Raw genomic sequence first — 22921 nt, forward strand, 5'->3', positions numbered from 1 at the left:
CTTACTGGGCAATAGTATCTGCGTCCCCGCGAAGGGGAGGGGGCTCACCCGGATTTATGGCAGATACGCACGTGCAGCCTGCCCATTTCCGGTCCAATGGGACATAATAGGACCCAAGCTTTGGCGCATTTTTTATATAACGCGAACTCGACCCGAAGGTATTGGACAGCTTTCCATGAGCACCGGGTTCGTTAAACATGGACACATTCTATTTTGGGATGCAGGAGGAGATAAGTGATTTGCCCAGAATCACAAGATGTTGAGACAACGAGACTTGAACCTGGTTTCCAAAGCTCCAAATGCTGCTGCTCTGGCCCTTTAGCCACACCCACGTGTCACTAGGACCTACCGCACAGGCCATCTCGATATGAGAGGAGACACATTTTCACGTTCGCATCCTGCCATACTTGCTACGAAAACTTAGCCTCCCTGCCCATGAGAATGTGTAAAAATGGTGTGGTTCTCTTGTAAAGCGCCCCAATGCCCTCGAGCGAAGTTGGCGCTGCATAACGCTGCAATATATAACTAGGCAGTGTACTCGGATATTGCCCCCAAATAAACAAGTCAATTTGGATAAGGAGTGTTGATACTGCCCCACAAATCTAGAACTTCTTCTGAGTTATACTGATGCTGCCTACCGTAGTACATGTTAATACTGCCCATTCAAAAACTGGCAGCTCTGCCTCTGCTGATAAGTGTGCCCCATTTCAAGGGTACAGTACAGAACACGGACAGCAAGAGCTATCGGTAATAATGTACAGGTCAAGGGTCATCAAGAGAGAACGTGTTTTTGAAAGAAGAAATTTAAAAAAATGTAAATTAGGAGACTGCACCGCACTTTAGCACAAGACTCGATTTCTTTCCACATATCCCGATTTTAAGTGGCCCATTTTTTGGTACAGTATAATAATCTGTAAGTGGCTAGCGGTCATGCCATTGGGCGGATCGCATTCATTTGTGTATGACTGGTTATCAATTGGAATCAAGATCGATGCTGAACCAGAGCAAATATGTAGCGCCGTGAATCGGCTTCACTGCGCTACACGCTGGGCGCTAGCTGCAATTAAGCGCTTTCTGCACACAGAACGGAATTGGCGGGTTTCCATAGTTTGTGGATCGGTCAGTAAAGTAATGTGGCTTTAGATCTGTTGCTCTAACCTGCCAGTCATGCAAAATGATCGATCCTAGTTTGAAACAAATGTCAGACAAAAGGATGCTCTGCTCATCCCATTAGAAATACCTACAAATATTGTACTTGGCTGTCTCATCGAACGAACGAAGAGCAGCAAAAGCGAGGCTGGGCCCCGGAACATGTGTCGTACTGTTGTACTGGCGGTGCCAGGGGCCACAGAGCCACATGAAAAGCTAGTCCTTCTGCTCAATGCGCACAGTACCCGGCATCCACTTCAGGCGTCTCTAATGAACTGTCGGGGGGAGAGGGGGCACCTTCCTTCGTTGGCCCCTCTGCTTTAGCTTAGCTGCAGAGAGGCGCAGACCCTGGGACCCACCCCTCTGTAAACCGATGAGCAGCTGCGCTCTCCGCCTTCCTCCCAAAGCGGCCCTCAGGTTGTTTTTTTTTACCAATGTGCGCACACAGCTGGGGCACAGAGCAGGCAATGTGTGTGCACATTGTCCTCACATCCCCTCTCCCGCTCACTGACCGCTGCACCCGTCAGACCCGAATCAGGAATCATTGCTTTGTCCAGCCCCACACAGCTCGCCCGAGGTGAGAACTGGAAAGACGGAAGTTTATAAACAGTGAATGAAAGCAGTATTTGTGCGCCTGCATAGTTATGAGAAGGGTGGGTACTCTCCAAATAAGTATTACGTCTCTCTTCAGAAGTGCAGGCACTCTCCCTCTCAAAATAGAAAAGTACCGGTACTCCGTACCTGGCAGTACCGGCCCATTTAAAGCACTGCCTCCACCTCAACGTGGACTCTCTGTTCCTCCCTCCTTCGGTCAGCCTCACTTCCTGCTGCATTTAGGGTAACGATTTTGTGTATGTAAATGAAGCTTAACCCGCTACAAACGTTACATTGTGCTGTCATCTTGTGTACTTGTGAGTCCTGGGGTTGAATAATTCAAGACCAACTTAGCTCTTCAGCCTTATGAGGTCGATGAGTACCATTACATTGGTTAGTACTGCCATCTGCCATTTAGAGCGATTAGAAAGAGCGGCAGTGAAGTAAAAACTCGATATAAAGACATGTTGTTTATGTTCTGCAGGAATTCTTTCTATTGAACGTGAAACTGACCTTCCCAATATCAATATCACCCGATGACACATATCCAAATCGATGTACAACACCCTTTTGCCCCTCCCCCTACTTTACTGATGCGATCCCACTGTGGCGTCGTACTTCATTAAATACGTCTTGGAAATCAAACAAAGAGGAGCCCCTCTTCATTTCCAAAGAAGCTTCTGGAATGCAGCTGGCTTGTGTGACTCGCTGGGACACAAACCAACAGCGCCGGAGCGGTGAAGGCCGCTCACACCCGGCCCGGAGCAAGGGACGTTCCCGTCTCATGAATCCCCTTCCTTGCGCCCGGCTGCGAGAACACCAGACAGATGCTGTGCTTAGGATGCTAACACGCTCGGCTCGTCAATCACATGTGGGGCGCCAACCGAGGGCCTCACAGTGAATGGGGCGGGGCCCGATGGGGCGAGCGGGGATGGAGCACAGACAACTAGAAAGTTAGGTCCAAGAGCGAGACGATCTTGGTTCGTGGCAGCCTGGGCACGAGGGATCCGACAGAGCAGCCGGCTTCCCCACGCCTCAATGGCATTATCTGACCCACAGAAGTTAAACCTTAAGATTGTAATTTCCTAACAAAATGCGTCTTCTCAGTCCCACATCAAGAGCAAATACGAAGATCAGAACTGGCACAACGCAGAACGTCCAAGCATTTGACACAGACTTACGGCTCCACATCAACCCTTACCCAAACTCCACATCTGTCCGAAGTAGCATGCATCAAACTCTCACTCGCTTCTGCTTCAGAGCACCCCAAGCTGACATCTGCAACGAAGGCCCCCCAAGTTCAGTTCAAATATAAGTTTAAGATAAAGAATTACATTAATAAAGGCCCCCCAAGTTCATACCTTCCACAAATTCAAATCCACACTCGTGTACCTACTCCTAAAATAGAAAAGAAGAAACTGACAACTGCCACAAAGAGGACTCAAAACTCCTGATGCGTGCTGAAGCACCAAATCCAAAGCAAAACGTCCCAAACTCAAGTCTGTATCTAAAATTGCAAAGCACAAATGCACATCTTTGCCTAAACGACGCATCCCATTTTCACATCCTCACTAAAGCCGCAATGCTTTGCCAACATGTGGACCTAGAGCAGCACATTCTATTCGCATACAACACCTGAAGAAACATTCAAACTCAACCGTGCCCCAAAGAATGCCGAAAGGTCACATCGGCCCAAATGAAAACATATCTATCTCGCATCTGCCCTAGGAAACTGCTTATCACAGCACAACCATAGCTCGCATTTGCGTCTAAAGCTGTACATACAGAGCAGGGCTGATTTACAGTAGCACATTCAAGCACACATCTGCGCTTAAAGCAGCATGTCCCTATTTCACATCTTCCCCAATTAAGCGCGGGACAACCTACAATCTCCCCATAAAAGCATTGTCCAACCTCACGAGTACAGACACTGAAGCGGCACATGCCATAGTAATATATCGAAGAAAAACACCCCAAGATGACACCTGCCTGAGGACGCAGTACAACCAAAGCACGCGGAATGCATCTACAGCAGCACATTCCAATCTCACCACTGAATGATGCAGCACATCTGCACCTCAAGCACTACACCCGAAGATCACATCTGCACTTAAAGCAATACACCAGAAACTCACATCGTATCTCAAGCAACAAAACCCAAGCTCACATCTACAACTTAAACAATACACCCTAAAGTCGCAACTGTGCCTCTAGGAACAGACCGCAGGCTCATCCCTGCAATTAAGTATCACATCCAACACTCATATCTGCTCACGAAACAACACACCCCAAACTAAAATCTGCAAGAAAGCCCATACTTAACAAATGTATAGGTGTAGTATAGTAGCACATTTCGAGTCCGCTTCTGCATCTAAGCTCACGTCTCCCACAGCAAAACAACTGTTGTTTCAAATACGCCCAATCTGTCAGCCATAAAACAATATTGCCCCCAACGCATGCCCCGTTATAGTCCCCTTTTAACAAACATTTCTTCGAGCATGAGTAACTGCTCCACAGTGCTAGAGCGTAGCAGGAGAGCTGCGGGCGGAGGGAGGGGGGGGAGCGGGACCGGGACGAAGAAGGGCTGCGGGCGGAGGGAAGGGGGGCAGAGCAGGACGAAGGAGCTGCAGGCGGAGGGAAGGGGGGGGGCAGAGCAGGACAAAGGAGCTGCAGGCGGAGGGAAGGGGGGGCAGAGCAGGACGAAGGAGCTGCAGGCGGAGGGAAGGGGGGCAGAGCAGGACGAAGGAGCTGCGGGCGGAGGGAGGGGGGGAGCGGGACCGGGACGAAGAAGGGCTGCGGGCGGAGGGGAGGGGGGGAGGGGGCAGAGCTGGACGGAGCTGCGTGTGGAGGGAAGGGCAGAGCTGGACGAAGGAAAGCGGAGGGAAGGGGGGACGAGCAGAGCAGCTCAGAGCAGCTCTGGAAACCACCACCGTCTTTCTCCGAGGCAAAGCAGAAATGCCTCGGAGAAAGCATGGTCATTTTCGCATTTGGGGGCGTGTGTTTTGCTGGTCTGAGTGACGGGCGACGTCACTGTCTAAAGAACAGCAAAACTTACGCCCCCAAATCCGAAAAGGACGGGGCTACATCGGAGTTACGGATCTCTCCTCCAATGGCTGGCCTCCGTTTAGGAAGCCAGCCAATGGAGAAGAGACGGGGCAAGGAGGCAGGATCTACTGAGCTACTGAGAGACATTAATTCTCCTGACCGGAAGCTGCTTCACAGCTTAACGGTCCCGAGACCTAAAAAGGTGGGGTCTTTCATGTATTGACCCAATGAAAAGTGTTATTTTCGGGTCACATGACCAGGGGCTTCATCATTATGAAACCAAAACTGTTATGAACCAATAAAAAGTGTTATTTTCAGGTTACATGACCCGACGCGCTTACGCTACGCTCCCCGCCCAGGGGCGCGTCAGACGCCTACGTTGCGCGATCGTATTCGCTCGAGTGCTTCCGGGTGCGTTTACGCCGTGCGTATCACGCGGTCGCAGCTACACGATACGTCACAATCATGTTTTCGTTCGCGATATTGGCGCTTACGGGACGCTCCCCGGTGCGCGCCCCAGGGCGCTTCATAAAACTACGCTTTCCGGGGCGCTCACCGGGGCGCGCACCGGGAGAGCTCCAAGGCAAAACATTTTTTTTTTAAACAATATAAAAAAAAAAATTGGCAAAATTGTCGGGACTGGTAGCCCGATGTGCCTTTGCTATGTCTCAAGATATATGCTCAAGTGGTTTTTACGAAAATTAACTTTGAAAAAATATATATTGGGCTACATTGGGATATATATATGTTAGAGCCCAAATGTAGCCCAATGTAGCCCAAAGATGGCCACCAGAGACAAAAAAAAACCAAATGTAGCCCAAATATCAGCCAGATGTAGCCCAAATATAGCCCAATGACAGAATGTCACAGAGTGTTCTAAAGAACAACTAGAGCGCTAACAGTCTTACTTATAAACTGAGACTTATAGTTAGGAATTAACATTTAAAACACCTTTGAAATTCACTGAAAAAACCATAAGTTTCACACCAGTTATAGTTAGGAATTAGCATTTAAAAAACCTATTAAATTCACTGAAAAAACCATAGGTTTCACACCAGTTATAGTTAGCTGGAAATTTTACTGACATAAAACCATTGAAATTCCCACGTTATAGTTAGTTGGACTCACTATAACTTGCGCGCCTGCAATGCACTGCTCATGGCGTCACATATTACATCACTCATGACATGGTCAGTGACATCACTCATGACATCACTCATGACACCATCCAGTGAATGTGTGTCTTTCTGAAAAAAAAATATTAGTGAGTAATGTTTAAATTTTTAAATATATGTATTAGTGTTTCACTTTGTGTATAAGTGGCTGCATGGGTTGGTGAGTAGCTACATGTGTATGTACATGGGATATTAGATGTTTTTCTTAGTATCAGTATGAGTGTCTATATGGTTTGGTGGGGGTATTACTTAGCACATAGATGCATGATTGACTGACTCTCTGTTTGTATGTGTTTTGAAGACAGCATATGTGCAGGACTGTATGAGTGTGTATATGTGTGTGTTACTGAGTGAATGGACTGTCTCACTAGTGTCTTTATCAGTAACTACATATGTTTTAATCTAGTATATGTGAATATTGATGTATATAAGTGAGTATATGTGAGAGTAAGAGATTGTAAGAGTTCCTGTTTAAATAAGTATGTGTTTCTATAAGGGATTGTTTAAGAGAATAAATATGTTTAAATTTCAATAGAAGTAAGGTGGTAGTGTGTGTATAGCTCTATATGCAAGTAAACGGATGTTCAATTGTTTATTTGCATGTGTGAGTATGTGTGTGAGTAACTTTTGGATGACTGTCGGTGTGTAACAGGATGTATAGGTGTATCACTACATATGATGAGTGAGTATATATGTATGAGTGAGTATATTGAACTATTTGTGAATGAGTAGATGTGTATATAGATGGTGGAATTACTGAATTGGTTGTTGAAACTGATATGGTTATGTACATTTTTTTTATAAATTTTAGTTTCTATTTTTAAATATGTGTTTCAAGGGTTACATTACAGTGAAAGGAGGTCTGTCACTCTGTCACAAGGATGGTGTCATCAGTGATGTCATGAGTGATGTCACTGACCATGTCATGAGTGATGTAATATGTGACATCATCAGCAGTGCATTGCAGGCGCGCAAGTTATAGTGAGTCCAACTAACTATAACGTGGGAATTTCAATGGTTTTATGTCAGTAAAATTTCCAGCTAACTATAACTGGTGTGAAACCTATGGTTTTTTCAGTGAATTTAAAAGGTTTTTTTAAATGCTAATTCCTAACTATAACTGGTGTGAAACCTATGGTTTTTTCAGTGATATATGTGTGTGTGTGTATATATTACCTATTGGCGGTGGCAAGTAGGTAGTTATAGTTAGGGCCATGTTTCCATAGGTTAAGCATTTTTTAACTTGCCTATATCTTTCTGAGGGAGTGTGTCTATATATACATACATACATCAAAAGTTCACCCTCAAACGAAAACACACTCTCGAAACAGGTTCTCTTGTGGTTTATTTCAATGACAGCAGACTCAGCAGGTTACATCAGAAAATTACTCTTCAGGCCTAACGTGTTTCGGGCTCCCCGCCCTTGGTCTCTGGCTAGTACGTGATGGATCTGCAAGGCTGTATCTAAGCAATGATTACTGGTTCCGCCCTTGGGTGGGACTTCAGTGAAGTAAAGCATACTGGTAATCACAGTCCTGCATAAAAAAGTTTCAACCAATCAGTGGGTTTGCTCCCTCAAACACAAATCCCAAACAATGTCAATGCCCCAGTGGGCTTTCCAATGCCATCTTAACGAGTTTGCTAAAATTTTGCATTAAAGCCCACAAGTCGTTGTTCCGTCTTTGTGACAGCAGAGCATACTAATACAGCTAGCAAGGTAATCATTGCTTTGATACATCCTTGCAGATCCTTCACGCACTTGCCTGTGACTAAGGGCTGTGAGCCTGAAACACGTTAGGCCTGAAGAGTAATTTTCTGATGTAAACTGCTGAGTCGGCTGTTGATGAAATAAACCACAAGAGAAATTGTTTAGAGAGTGCGTTTTTGTGTGAGGATGATCTTTTGGTGTGTGTGTGTGTATATATATATATATATATATATATCCAACAAAAACTTCAATAGTTCATCGAAGAGACAACAAGCTGAGGTCCAAATGCTTCCAAGGTGAGATTTAATGGCAGTAACACCCAACGCGTTTCGCAGCCGCAGCCGCTTGTTCACGAGTACAGGTATATACGTGATCAATAAAGATATACGAAAAATACCGTCATGTGACTTAAAAAGTGAAAACATACTCTCATTTCAAGCAATGCGGAGGTATATACATTTAACATAAAGTATTTCAACCTGCAATTTAACTGATGTTACAAGTTTGCACACCTTAAATAAAAAACACCGTAGCAGACTTTCGCCTAGTTATTCAAAAAGGATATTAAGCCACAAGGAATTACTTACGTATATGATCACAGTTGTTTGCACTAATTGATCCAAACATTGCGGTGCCGCTACTCATGTTTTAAACAATAAACCCGCAGTGGGGAAAAAAATCATAACATGCACCGATGTTGCCGCAACTACATTTCCCATGATTCATAGTTGCGCGACCAAACTAAAACATGTGAGGATCCTTTTTATATGCGTCCGTTAACAAGTCACTACTTGTGACCCACGTGGCAGTTCTGTAGTCATTGCCTAAATAATTCTGCAACCTGACTATACCAAACTCAAAAGGTTGCAATAAAGCTCATGTGAGCAAAATTCATATTGCAACCTATTAGCACTTGGACACTTGGCAAATACAGCCCCAGTGGGTAAAGTACTGTGTTCATAACTTGACCACTTGATGACGTATTGTTAGATGTCCATATTAATAAAGTGTCCAAATCAAATTCCAAATACAACTGAGAATAACATATTCCGTAACTCATCAAGTGGTCAAGTTATGAACACAGCACTTTGCCCACTGGGGCTGTATTTGTAATTTCGAAATATATCAGAATTATGATATGTGTGAGGATGGTACTCCATTGGCAAAGAATTGTCAAGCCTGGATCCAAGTATGTTGAATTTAGTCCATGTGGACAGACAATGTAATTTTTATGTGAAAATATGTGCTATTGTTTGTTGAACATTTATGAATGTATTTACTTTAGATCTTGCCCACTGGGGCTTTATTTTGCATTTAGCATCCATCTGCTCTATTTTTAATATTGTAATTGAGCATTGGAAGCGCGTTCATGTCCAAGTGCTAATAGGTTGCAATATGAATTTTGCTCACATGAGCTTTATTGCAACCTTTTGAGTTTGGTATAGTCAGGTTGCAGAATTATTTAGGCAATGACTACAGAACTGTCACGTGGGTCACAAGTAGTGACTTGCTAACAGACGCATATAGGCGGGATCCTCACACATTTTAGTTTGGTCACGCAACTATGAATCATGGGAAATGTAGTTGCGGCAACATCTGTACATGTTATGATTTTTTCCCCACTGCATGTTTATTGTTTAAAACATGAGTAGCGGCACCCCTACTCGTGTTTAAATCAATTAGTGCAAACAACTGTGATCATATACGTATGTAATTCATTGTGCCTTAATATCCTTTTTGAATAATTAGGCGAAAGTCTGTTACAGTGTTTTTTTTTAAGGTGTGCAAACTTGTATCATCAGTTAAACTGCAGGTTGAAATACTTTATGTATATACCTCCGCATTGCTTGAAATGAGAGTATGTTTTCACTTTTTAAGTCACATGACGTTATTTTTTGTATATCTTTATTGATCACGTATATTCCTGTACTCGTGAACAAGCGGCTGCAGCTGCGTAACGCGTTGGGTGTTACTGCCATTAAATCTCACCTTGGAAGCTTGTTCTGCTTCTCCAGTTATAAAGGAGAGACTAGATGTTTTTGATGCAAGTTAAGCCCTTTTTATACAACAAAATAAATAACTTTTGAGTGCTAGATCTCTGACTTGGTGATATTTTAAATAAGGTGATTGGTTAGAGTAAAATATTACCTGAGTGAATGACGTTTGAGAGTATGACATTGCAACATACTACCAAGGGGAAACTTGCTTTCTCTACTGTTTAGTAGTGCCCTGTTCCCTTTGGCAGGGGGGCCGCCTCTCTAGTGATTTACAATATATATATATACACACACACACATATACATACACACACCCCACATGTTTCCGAGCCAGACCTATTTGATGTGCCAATACTTGTTAAAAATATATTTTCTTACCTTGTGTCCCATAGAGGCTGCTTAGACCCTGTGCAGACGGAGAGTCTGGAAATGTCCGACCTGAACAGAAAAGCCAAAAAAAAGTCTGTTACTACCTACTAGATGTACTTACAGTGAGCAAAACAGGTGTGCTACACTGCTGACCCAGAATGAGACACTACATGAGAAAGGGCCCATCAAGTTAGTTATAGAGGGGGTCAAATTTTGGGGCAGCAATGCTGGACACCTAGCTCACACCTGGGGCATCCCAATTCACACAACTACTGTAAGAAAGTAATTAAAATATAATTGTGTAGATTTTTGTGATTCAAGCCATGCCACACTAGTCTATGCAAAGTACGAATGAAATTTGAAAATCATGCTAGAACGCATGCTCAGAAGAAGGAGTCGCAGTCATACTTTTGGTCCCATAGATGCTGTTTAGAGACTGTGGGGAACTGTCTGTAAGTGTCCGACCTGGAGTTGAGGGTTGGAATGAGGTTCGGTTACCACCTGATGAAGAAAACACGTTCTAATCATTCATTTCATTATACTAACTGTGACGCGCATGGAGAAAATCAGCCGAAACCATGTTCTAAGATAATTCAGTTGATGTGAATGTGTTACCAACATAAAATAATAATTAAAAACATTGTTAACATTTAATTTTCAATAGCAAGCAGAGGAAAAGTTGGTTATGGCAGGGCGTGGTATGGACTGATGAAAAATTTGCAAATATCCACATTTAAGGATAGTCTTAGCACAAAAGGAAATTTAAATTTACCAAGTGAAGTTTGCAATCTCCAAACTCACTGAAGATAAATTTGTCAACTAAACTCTGCCTATGGGTGACAATGTTGGAGACATTTTTTTTTGCAGAACAACTTTTCTGCAACCCCGTTTTTGCTTGCACATTCTCCCACTGTTTGTTTCTTCAAAGTTTGTTTTATGCAAACCTTCAATTACAGGTTTGAAAACTTCGTAAATGTGCAAAGTTGTAGAAGCTTTTAGAAAAACGTCACATATTTATCAGAGGAAAAACTCTGTGCATCTCTAGCAGAAATCAACCATAAAGCATTGAATTAATTAATGGTATTGATTAATTAATGACTTCTAGTCAACAAAGCTCTTACATTTGTTGTTCAAGCTGCCTTACATGTAATGTGCACACTTATTTGAAAATGTAGAAAACCGACCAATTTACTGCCGTGTAAAATAGGGGACTTCTCTTGTTGCATTTATGTATCCAAATCACTTTTTCCCTGTATTTTTTTCATTAAAAAAATAAAGAACTGGTTTAAAGTAAATCCATTTTTTCAAAAAACTGTTTAGTTTACTTGAAGAATCAGATAATTTATTATGAATCAGGTAATTTTTTGCAAGGATTATTGTCAATTTCCAAGGACACACCTTTGCAGTGAAATCAGGATGATTTGTAATAAATAAACATTTTGGTCAAAGTTGACCAAATTGACTTTTGTCAAAATTACACTTTCCCAGACATAGTGCCAACCTTTGCTCCGCTGCCCACACATTTGATTAGTTTGTGTATAAACCAGGATTGTCCAATATCGGTCTAGGAGGGGTGGGTCTATATAAGATTTTCAGGATATAAATATTAGATAAAACTATGTCCAATAATACTAAATTGAACTCATTTGTGGACTAGCATGGATCCAGCCCTCTTGCACCTCCGTTGGACCCCCCTGTTTCAATAAAAAAATGTTTTAATTGTCAATGAGGTTAGGAGATTTTGTTCCCCAAACAAGACCAAACGAAGTTAATTTACTTAATATTTAGTACACAAAATAGCTAGAATTATCGACAAAGATGCTTCTGGACAATGTAATTTATATGATTAATCAGATATTAACTCTGCTGCAATGTGCTGGAAAAAAAATCATTAGAAATAAGCAAAATAATCAGTGTTAGTAGGTGTGTATAGAGATAACTTATAGGAATGTTACATTTTCTATTCCGATATGGTGTCTGTGATTATTCCTCTAAGTTATTGACTTGGTTTAAAATTAGATAGCAGCTTTACACTTGCAATATTCTTTATTTGCCGTTAATGCCTATATATTGGGTTGCACAGTATTTCCATCTAGATGTATTCGCTACACAATAATATAGTGTCAAAGGGTAAAGATGGTTCAGGCCAAATTCCCTCTCAGCATCATAATTTGTGCAACTTTCTTGTGATTATCAGAGAAGTAGTATTAGAAAGCTGTGTGAAAATGTCTGCTAATTTCCTTTTCAAACATGATGACTGCATTTTTTCTTGTGACCCCAAATAAAATCAGAACAGTTTGTTTCAGCCTCTAAGATACCAAACAAAAAAGAATTTCACCAACAGCATGCCTCTAAACAAGCGTCATCAGTGACATCTATTTAAAGTTTTGCCAGTGATTTTATGCTTATATACAGTATCCTCAATAGAATGCCTCTACCTGAGTTTTACCTATATATGATCCCACTGTCACACTTCAGATTGTTGTTTAAAGTAATTTGACTGGACTTTAACTTCTGTGCGACTGTGGAACTTGTTCCGTCCAAATACACATGGAATGAACAATTGTAGCAGTTCCTTCTTCTGGAAGTAGTCCCGTAGTACACATGATTTTTAGATGCCTGACCCTGCTGTGCATAAAACAACTATTCACTGATCATTTGGAGCTTAAGTTAATTTATTATGGTTTATAAATGGAGTTGTTTTTCAATGAGATCTTCAACTGCTGTCAAAGTTTTAACACGAAATTCAAATTCAATAATATTCCTCTAGGTTATGATAGGAGCTCCGGGTTATCTGCCCAATGCATTTCGGACCCTGTGGTTCTTCATCAAACCCCTTCGGAAAAGTAAAGAAACTGTTAAACAAAAACAACATCTCCTAAAAACGCACAGGCATTGAACTTCAACTACCACTACATCTGAATGTTAAGATCTGCTGTGAATACGCTTAATAACCCAGTGCATTATAGTGACAGCACATGCCGTGCAACAATCATCCTCAACACCGCAAAAAGCTCACAAAAGGAATGGAACCCAGTACATGTGAATGCAATTGCCCATTGTACTTCACCTATATTAGTAACAAAGTTACCGAAACTGAAACGAACGCAGCAGTTTTTAATGCACAGTGCTCAATACTCCAGTGCTGAGATGTAACAAAGTGCTGTAGGGTACACCAATCCACGCATAACTATGCTCAACTGATGGTGTTGGCACGTATCCAAAATTAGCGATAACTGTGAGATTCACGGTGTCAAACAGTAGCTGTTCCCTATACGTATAATTAATTCTACTCGTTAATGGGATATCATGAAAGTTAGCAATCACCATGAAATTCAACAAGCAAAATGTTGACTTTACCCCATGTGTAAAGTTCAAGCTTACCGCTAACAAGAAGTCAGTCGTGCGTTACCCATGAATTTTACCAAACCAATCAGCTCGTCATGCTAAATCCGATTGTTAAAAGCCAAATAACAAAAATTCAGCTATCTTGGAGTGTGTCCTCTGCTGTCGGTATCCCCAGGCAGGCGCCAACATTAGTAAATGGAGTGGGCAACCCTAGCTGCCTGCTGGGAATTGCACAAGCGGTAATCCAACATGACAACAAACCATTTCAACCTGCTTTGCATGTCATCTAGAACATTATTGAAAGTCCTAATGTGCAAGATTTGTCCGAACGGTTGACTCCCTTCCTAAATTCAGCATAAATCTCAATGTCCATTGCAGAGAACGCTTGAAGATTCAGAATCATGGTAACAATCTATCAAGTGCCTGGTATGGGCTTGGAGATGTGTCTAAGATCTGCGTATAAGCAGAGTAGATCAATGCCACTTTGTTTTTCGGGTGTTGGATGGCGGGGTAGTCCTTGATGCAATCCCGGGTTGACAAAAAAGAGCGACCCTGTGTATGTGGAGCTCTCTTCTTTCCAGTCTAGACCATCTGAATCCCTCATAGAAACAGTTGAGGATCTTTGTGTGTGGTATGCTTGAGAGGATGAGGAGCTGAGCTTTACAGGAAAAGCCTTAGCTTAGAAGGAAATCCTATCTATCCAGGGCACTTTGGGGTGAGTGCAAAGGTTTCACACCATTTCTGGGCTACAAGTAAGAGAATCAGTTGCCCACTCCAACTTTCTGTTCTTTGGCATTCCTTGAAGGAGTATGAAGTCCATAATGCTTTTGATAGGTGGAGGAGAGATTGTTCTGTTGATATTTAGAAGAAAGAATATAATAAGCATGCTGCGATTCACAAGCTGTGTGAGAAGCTGTGTATATCATGGCAGTCAACCTGAATTTGATTTGCAATTTCTCAGATATTACCTTCCTCCTGTTTTGAAAATGTATAAGTCAACATGACTTTTGCCTAAAGCATGGTAGAGAGGTTTGAGTATTCAGTGGCAACAGTATGCAAATATGACACAGTACATGACTGATTATAGGTTGAAACATAAACTGGAATAATTCAGAAATATAACATTTTAAACTGAAAAGTGACAAACACACTTTCAAATTTATGGGGTGGCTTACAGCAAATAATGGCTGATGTAGACCTTCTACTTTCCCCTTTTTCAATTAAAACATTTTATTCTCAATTGATCCAATGTTTTAGCCATTCTACTTGGAGCTTTTCCAAAGATAGCGGATCAGGTCTGTAACTGTCATTAAGGCCCTTTAGCAACCAGCACTGCTCTCAGCAGCAGGCTTGTAAGTAACCCTGGGCGGACAACTACGCTAGGCTTGCGTAGTTTGCGCTACTTCCCACGACGCGAATTGCACGTAGCACAGTGCGAACACATGTAGCGTAGCGTCATTTTTTGCTTGCTCGCGGTTCTCAAAGTCAAGTTGGCGACAGCGAGCGAGCAAAATGACACCCCGGCGAGACTTTTTCCTCATTCGCCATCAGCAACATCAAGTTGGCAATCGCAACCATGGAAAATAAACTTGAGAGACAGAAAACGACAGCTCGCACTGTGCAAGATGCCGTTTCCAATTATTGCACAGTGCAGACAAGCATCCGGCACTGTGCAATCATCATGAACAGCGCACTTAGCAGTTCGCGTATCGCTACGCTTAGCTCGCGTAGTGCGAAGTGCACTTTGTGTAGTTACGAGTAGCGCTACTTCACGAACTACGCCCAGGGTTACTTGTAAGCTGTCTGCAGTCTATTAAAAGTAGATATTCATTTGGAAAAGTTCCAGTACCTACAATCCGCCAGTACACAAAATCTTAATGCTAACTACATCACTTATCCAAAGCCATTAAGCACGCATTATATCCACAACATCTAAACCAAACCCAATCTCATCATTTAACACTTCCATAAAACTAAGCCACACCATAACTCAGACGTACAGACTTGCCATATCTTTAAATATAACCCTAATTCTAGTCCAATCCATAACCCTAATTCTATTCCTTCTTCTTACCCAAACCATAATACACCCAGCCATAACTACTACCTGTAAATTGATCCAAGAACTGACGAGAACTGTACATATTACTAACCTAACTAAAACTTCAAAACATTTTTTTAATTCATTTGATCTTTTTAAGCAATTTCCAGGGTACCGTTTTTACAATTAAACTATATTTTTCTGCCTTTTTTTTCAAAATGTAAATGTTGACCTTTAGGTAGGTTTCAATATTTCTTTTGAGCCTTTTTTGCTTAACTTAGAACATAACAAGTGAATGATCCCTGGTCTAAGTAATAGATCTGTATGATCAGCTGCAATAAAAAATAAATGCATTACATTTGAAATATTCTGTCTAGTTGCCTCTGGATCTTTATTTCTTATATATATCCTGCAAAAAAATCACACAGCTGTCAGTGTTTGGAAATTTCTTTCCCTTTCTAGCAGTTAGGGGCACCCTATATTGCATTAAATCTTCGGGAGACTTGTATCAACTCTACCGTAATGGTTATGACTGATAAATAACTTTGTGAAATTTTATAGATTTAAACTGGTACTGTACCTGGTGCAGACAGAAGGGAGGTAAACCGATTGTAGCTATCGGGTTGGTTCCAACCTGAAGAGTAGTCTTTCATCATGTATCGATTATCCGCTAGGGAACAGGGAACAGACAATAAATGCAGATTCTCACTGAACTATCACACTGTGACCGACATGCCCAACCCAGACCCACACAAAATTAGCGCTGTAGGTAGTACACCTTGGAGATGTTTGTTGCCTCCACAACCGTTGGTATACTATGCTTGATTCGCATAGTATGCAAAGATAAAACTGCTTTTCCTCCACAATTTCGAGAAGTTGTTTTAACATTTGCAATATATGTGAGATTTATGAAGTCTGCAAAGTTTTAAAATAATACATGGGGAAGGAACATATTGCCACTCAATGTGACAGAAAACTGTACGAAAAAAAAAATGTGTGGGGAAAATTTGCTCAAAGATTGCAAGAAAACAGCCATCCAAAAACGTTTATGTGGGCAGAAAACTTTTCTTGCAAAGTTGGGCAACCTTATTTCTGAATCTCAGCTAAAATATCTCCCACAAACTAGCCTTACTAGCGACACGTTTACTCATTCAAGGTTTACATTTTTTCTTTATGTGGTTTCTTTTCTTGTTGGATCAACCTGCACTTAATCAACTTTTGTACTGTGCAAAGAAGGAGCAATGTGACTTCTAAAGGTTGTTAACCAAAGCTAGAAGTGTGAATAGAGTGTTCTTAAGTAGAGTTGTGTAAAGTGTGATTTCTATTTCAAACGTAAGCTAAGTATTCTAACATCAAACACTGTGAAGACTACAAAAGGTTTTTGAAGTTCTTAAAATGTTGCCTGCTTGCTGCAAAAAAGTGGATGTATGTCGTTACAACGCATACTTTTACAACGCATACCTTTACAACGCATTTTTTACACCGCAACATCCATTACAACGCATTCCATAACAACGCATGCCATTACAACGAATTCTTTGAAACTACCTTTACAACGCATTCCACTACAACGCATACTACATTTACAACGCATACCATTACAACGCATACCATTACATTGCATGTATGGTAAGTATTGGATAGTGTAGGGGTAAAAATTACTATTCTAACTCCAGGCGGGGTGCAACAGTAGGGTAAGTATTGGATAGAGTAGGGGTAAAAATTACTATTCTAACTCCAGGGGGTGCAACAGTAGGGTAAGTGTTGGATAGTGTAGGTATGCGTTTATAATGGTATGCGTTGTAATGACTGCGTTGTAATGACATGCGTTGTAGTGCTATGCGTTGTAGTGACATGAGTTGTAATGGTTGCGTTGTAATGGATGTTGCGTTGTAAAAGTTTCGTTGTAAAGGTAGTGCGTTGTAAAAGTTGCGTTGTAAGTGTTGTTTCCCCAAAAATGTAGTTGCAAAATAGTTTTCTCAGAAAAAAGGTTTTCAGTTCTGGATTATCCTGCTGTATGTTAGTAGTTGTTATGTTTTTATCCATAAAAAATCATTTTCAGGACACGCTCTTACATTAAAAAAAATATCACATCTGTAAAGCTTGGAAAGTTTTGAAAAAATCTTTACAAAGCTAGCAGAAATATATCTTTGTAAATTCTTAAATTTAGAGTGAGTAGTGTGGTTGGGGAACACATACGGAACAAACTTATCGTGTGGTTTAGATTCATGAAGGTGTATGGAATGATCCTTAAGCACAGTTATCCGCCTACAAAACGTAAAGGTGCAGCCGGTTCTGGGACAACAACAAGGTTTGTATTATACTGTGGTTCTCTGAGAGAGACAGAGTAGTTGTGAATAAAGAAAATGTACTGTGCAGTTCTGACTCTAACCAGTGCATATAGTGCATGTCAGAGTATGCAATGTGTTCACTCAAATTTTCCAAATGTAGCTGCACTACGTTATTTTGGAATGTTAGGCTTATAATCCAAGTAGGAATGTTTACACCTTGATTCTGGAGCTTAATGCAAATGTTAAGATTCCCAAAAAAGTAGCCAGGGTCATGCATGTAAGTTATTGACACTCACGATTGTTCTTCTCAATAAGGTTCCTGCTGAGGTCAGTCTTGAGGACTTTGTCCACGTGTTTCCTGCAGACACCTATCATGTCGTCCCTCAGGTTGGCCATGGATTGGGTGAGTTTATCTCCTTCAAGGATCACGGTATAGGTGGGAAGAGGCGGGATCGGAGGTGCATTTCGAATCACAACCTGAAATTCCTGTAGGATACAAAGAGGTTCACAGATCTAACAACATATTTAGCACTAATAGCTTCTACTGGGTCTGAAAAGACTCCCTTCCACTTCAATAGTCTTTGATGCTTTTGGAATGCTCTACTGCAGTGCACTCATTAAGCACCATAGCAGACTTCCAAAATGCCAGCCTCTCAACAACGCAGGGTGACCAGATTTAGAAAACAAAAAAATGGGATAGTTTGCAAAAATAGAAGGCGCACAGAACGACAGCGCTCATTCACATAGTATCACAGACAATGAAGTACTAAGAAAACAAAATGAAATGTTTTAATCTTAGTATCTTACCTGCTTATAAAATTGACTTCTGGTATCAGAAGCCAACTAATGTTGCTTGGGAACACATGAATGAATGAATATACACTTATAGAGCGCATGGGTAACAAAGGCCTGCCAGTGCTAGCGACAAAGTCGTTAACCGAGGTATAACAGGTTATTCAAGGGAACAGCAAAGTTTTCAGAAGTTTACTGAAGGAAAGGTAGTTGGCCAGTAGGGGCATTCACTAGCAATTGGGCTCCTGGGGCCAAAACTGTTTGTCCATCATGTTTAGCCCGACCGGAGACCATTGGTCACCTGCTTTTTGAATGCCCAGTATACATGAAGCCCCGGAGAATATGGCTTCGCCCAATGTGCAGGTTATTGGGTACCGACCGGGGGTCGGTGGCAGTTCGTATTATCCGCTCCTGTACTGATATGACTGTTTGTATAGCCGTGGCAAAATATTTGGGCTGGGCCTGGATTATTATTCATTTTAATTCCTTAGATGAAATGGGTTTTAATTGCAAAATTAACTTGAGGGTTTTTATGTATATATGTACAGCTTTTTAAAAAAAATAATATTTCTATGTCTAAACTCTATTTGTATGTACTGTTTGCTTTTATGACTATCATCGAATAAAGCCTGTCTGAACTGAACTGATAGTTGGCCTCAATAAAAACTGCCTCTCACCATTTCACCAGGACATGAGACAAATTGACTGAAATCAGCGAGAACAGCAGATGAAGAACTGGGACAGTCCCAGTACATACGGGAAGCCTGACCACCCTACAAAAATCCCACCCCACTAATGGTTATGTTATACCTAGAGGTTAATGAAAGTGTAGTTTCACCAAAGTAATGAGGTGAAATTCACTATTTTGCCTTTCTTAAAGTCATTTATTTTTAAAACAAGTATCTCTCGGTCTCTCTATCCACACACACACGCATGCACGCACGCGCGCACACACACACACACATATATATAAAAACTTTAAGCATCGACACAACCTATTTTTGCTGATTTCACCTATCTCGCAATCAGCCGTTTTATGATTGATCATAATTTTACAGAAAATTCAAGAAATTACACAATTCCACAAACATTTATTGCTTGAGACCCATTGTGACAGCGCTTAAGGCCCTTTCCAACTCTTAATCATGAGAGTGTGTGTGTGAGAGAGAGAGAGAGAGAGCAAGCACCTCTAATCAGCATCGGCCATGTATGCCCTTTGATGCCACTGATGCTGTTCTTAACGGCTGCTTTCAGAGCACAGGCAGCTAGATAAAACTAGATAGTACCTGAAGAAAAAGCACAGCGTCAGTAGTGAGGAGCAGCTTTGCCCCATCATGTTGCCGCATTTGGAGTTGTTCTCGCTTCCCCTCCAGCTCATTCACAATATGCTCCACGTTTTCCATTGCATCCCGTTCTTTTTGGTCCAGGCCCGCCATGACCTCATCCCTCTGTCGCTGGAGCTCTCTCATCAGATCTTTGAAGCTGTTGTCCACTGCAGACTTCTGATTGGTTGTATAGTTCTGAAGTAGAGAAGATGCAAAGAGCAAACTGTATCAATAAAGTGTTGAAATCACAACAACCATTATACAGTGGAACCCAGATGTGAAAGTACTGCAAAGTGTTTTCAAATCTTAGAATTATGTTTTTTATGGGATGGTGATCCATGCGAGAGGCTCTTCCTAGCTCTTTCAAATGATATCATAGTGAACATTGGAAGGGAGAAGAAGGAAAGGATAGCAATGGGGTACAAAGCATACACTAACCTTTTGATCACGTTCCTGGCCTTCAAATGACTCACGAGACGTCCATAAATCTACTACACTAAGCCTAAATTCAATGCAGGACATGGATTTGCTTATTTTGGATATGCATCCCAGGACAATCATTATTAGATTAGACAGAATCTGGTTTTCCCTAAAACACAAATGGAACGTGCAAATTTCCAACTCTATCTATCTATCTATCTATCTATCTATCTATCTATCTATCTATCTATATATATATATATATATATATATATATATATATCTCATGCTGGAGGTGGGAAAAGTTGAGTCATATATATATATATATATATATCTTAGCTACTGGTAGTCACCAGTGGGTAGTTATAGTTACAACCTAGTTTCCATTGGAAGAGCTTTTTGTTTTGCCAAAAACGTTGGCGCTATTTCCCGATTCCTCACAACATTTTCTAAATATATACTCACTTCAGCAGCTGTCTTGAAAGTTTTATGGTGTTCCGTAAAGCGGGGGCAGAGAAAAAGGGGGGGGGGGCAAAACGCCTTTTCCCCATGTTGATTTCCATAGAGATTTTGGACACGACTAGGCCTGGGCTGTGAACTCCGATCCATTCGCGGAGTTTTCTGCACTCCGCGGAGTGCAGAAAACTCCACTCCGCGTACTGCTGCAGAGTTTCTTCCTGGCTCGCGCTTGCCAATGATAGAATTTCTACTTGAGCGGCAGGAAGATCAGAGCGAACAGCAGTTTGTGCTGCACTCCGCCACTTGCGGAACTCTGCTGAGTTTTTTTTGTCACTTTGTGGACTTCCTCTACACAGAACACCGCAAACTCCACCCACGCCTAATCATGACGACAGCCCAACTGCTGAACGGAATTACACTAAATTTGGCAGAAAGGTAGCTGTCGGTACAGAAAGCAATCTTTTTGTAAATTGACATAAATCCATTCAGTAGTTTTTGAAATATTAAGGAAAATCCAAATTTGTGTATATATAGGGACGCGGCTACTCCAAGGATCCTACAGTCTCCACGCTCAAATCTGATTGTCTGTCAACACTTCAAACCAAAAGTGTTTACAGCCATCTGAATCGTAAAATAAAACATAAAAACAGAAGAGAAGCGGGCATGGTAGCAATATCCTGACCCCCTAGGGTTCTTAAGGAGGTCCCAGAGGGACCTGCCAGAGCAAAAAAAGTTTTTAAAAATAAAACATTCCGGCGGGAGCCACGCCGAAAAAAAAATTACAGGCTCCTTTGTTTCTTTATTAATTAGCCACCAATTGAGCCACTTTCAGGGGGCATGCGATCTTAAAAGAAATGTACGGAGGGGGCATATGTGGCCCCCTCCTTGTGCCTCAGGCAACACACCCTCCCGGGCCAAAGTGTACTATTAAAATGGGAGGGGGCCATTCTTTGGCATTGGGACCGCCACCTACCCCGGGCAAGCCGTACCAGATCAAAGGAGGGGGTGTGTGGCCCCCCTCCTGGAGCCATGCATGGCCCTGGGGACCGCCATCCCCCAGGGCCAGCACTGGCTATGGTCCAGGGAGCCCACCTCCGGGACATAGCTGTTTGTGTAGCTAGGCCAAGCCACAGCAAACACTCTGCTTTCAGCAAGCGAGTGGATAAATGCTCTCGCTTGCTGGAAGCGGAGCATTCATCTGTTTCCCTGCCCGCTGTCAAGCGAGCAGGGAAACAGATGAATTGTTTTTATACCCAGGAGGACAGCATGTTTAGCTCTTCCATGTGTGTGAAAGCAATGCCGGCCTCTCGCAGAAGGCAGTGGGCTAGCTAGGACCGCATATGCCTTGAGGTTTCCCCCCACATTCCTGTGGAACAGCAGAAAAATGTCGAAATAAAGGTCAGAAATGAGCAGAAAGAGGCAGAATAAAAGGGGAGGAATGAGCAGGAAGAAGCAGAATAAAGGTGAGAAACGAGCAGAAAGAGGCAGAATAAAAGTCGGAAACTAGAAGAAAGAGGGACAATAAAGGTCAGCAATGAGGAGAAAGGTGAGAAATGAGCAGCAAGAGGCAGAATAGCGGTAAGAAACAAGCATTAAGAGGCAGAATAGAGGTCAGAAATAAGCAGCAAGAGGCAGAATAGAGGTAAAAAATTAGAAGAAAGAGGCAGAATAAAGGTCAGAAATGAGCAGAAAGAGGGTAAGTAAAGGTGAGAAATAAGCAGCAAGAGGCCGAATAGAGGTCAGAAACGAGCATCAAGAGGCAGAATGGAGGTCAGAAACGAGCAGAAAAAGGCAGAATAAAGGTCAGAAACGAGCAGAAAGAGGCAGAATACAGGTCAGAAACTAGCACAACGAGGGAAAAATGAAGGACAGAAACTAGCAAAAAGAGGCAAAATAAAGGACAGAAATAAGCAGCAAGAAACAATGTCAGAAACTAGCAGAAAAAGGCAGAATAAAGGTCAGAACCTAGTACAAAGAGGAAAAATTGAAGTCAGAAACAGGCAGTAAGAGGGCGAATAAAAGGTCAGAAATGAACAGAAAGATGCAAAATAGAGGTCAGAATCTTGCTTGCTGAGAATTGCTGGGACCATATCTGAGGCCCCTCCCACTTTCTCAACCACTCTGTACAGGGTTTCCTGATTCGTGGATTACCGCTCCTCGGCTGCTAGGGTTGTTGGGGGCCCAAAAAACATATTTTTGTTACAAGTG

General features: G+C 41.9%; 1 protein-coding gene across 2 annotated transcripts in view; it reads right to left on the minus strand.

The window, feature by feature from the left end:
• Positions 1–22921, minus strand: part of TRIM29 (tripartite motif containing 29) — a 116002-nt gene that overhangs the window by 39831 nt on the left and 53250 nt on the right. Inside the window, exons 3-7 of one of the 2 annotated variants that reach the window (XM_086956783.1) lie at positions 19796–20029; positions 18014–18203; positions 16007–16096; positions 10446–10538; positions 10047–10106 (exon numbers count right to left, since the gene is read on the minus strand). In XM_086956783.1, coding sequence (XP_086812909.1) covers positions 10047–10106; positions 10446–10538; positions 16007–16096; positions 18014–18203; positions 19796–20029 — 667 coding nt within the window. The remainder of the gene's footprint in view (positions 1–10046; positions 10107–10445; positions 10539–16006; positions 16097–18013; positions 18204–19795; positions 20030–22921) is intronic. The other variant, XM_086956784.1, reaches the window with a different exon arrangement.

Source organism: Lissotriton vulgaris, chromosome 2_1 (assembly GCF_964263255.1).
Source record: "Lissotriton vulgaris chromosome 2_1, aLisVul1.2, whole genome shotgun sequence".
Lineage (NCBI taxonomy): Eukaryota > Metazoa > Chordata > Amphibia > Caudata > Salamandridae > Lissotriton > Lissotriton vulgaris.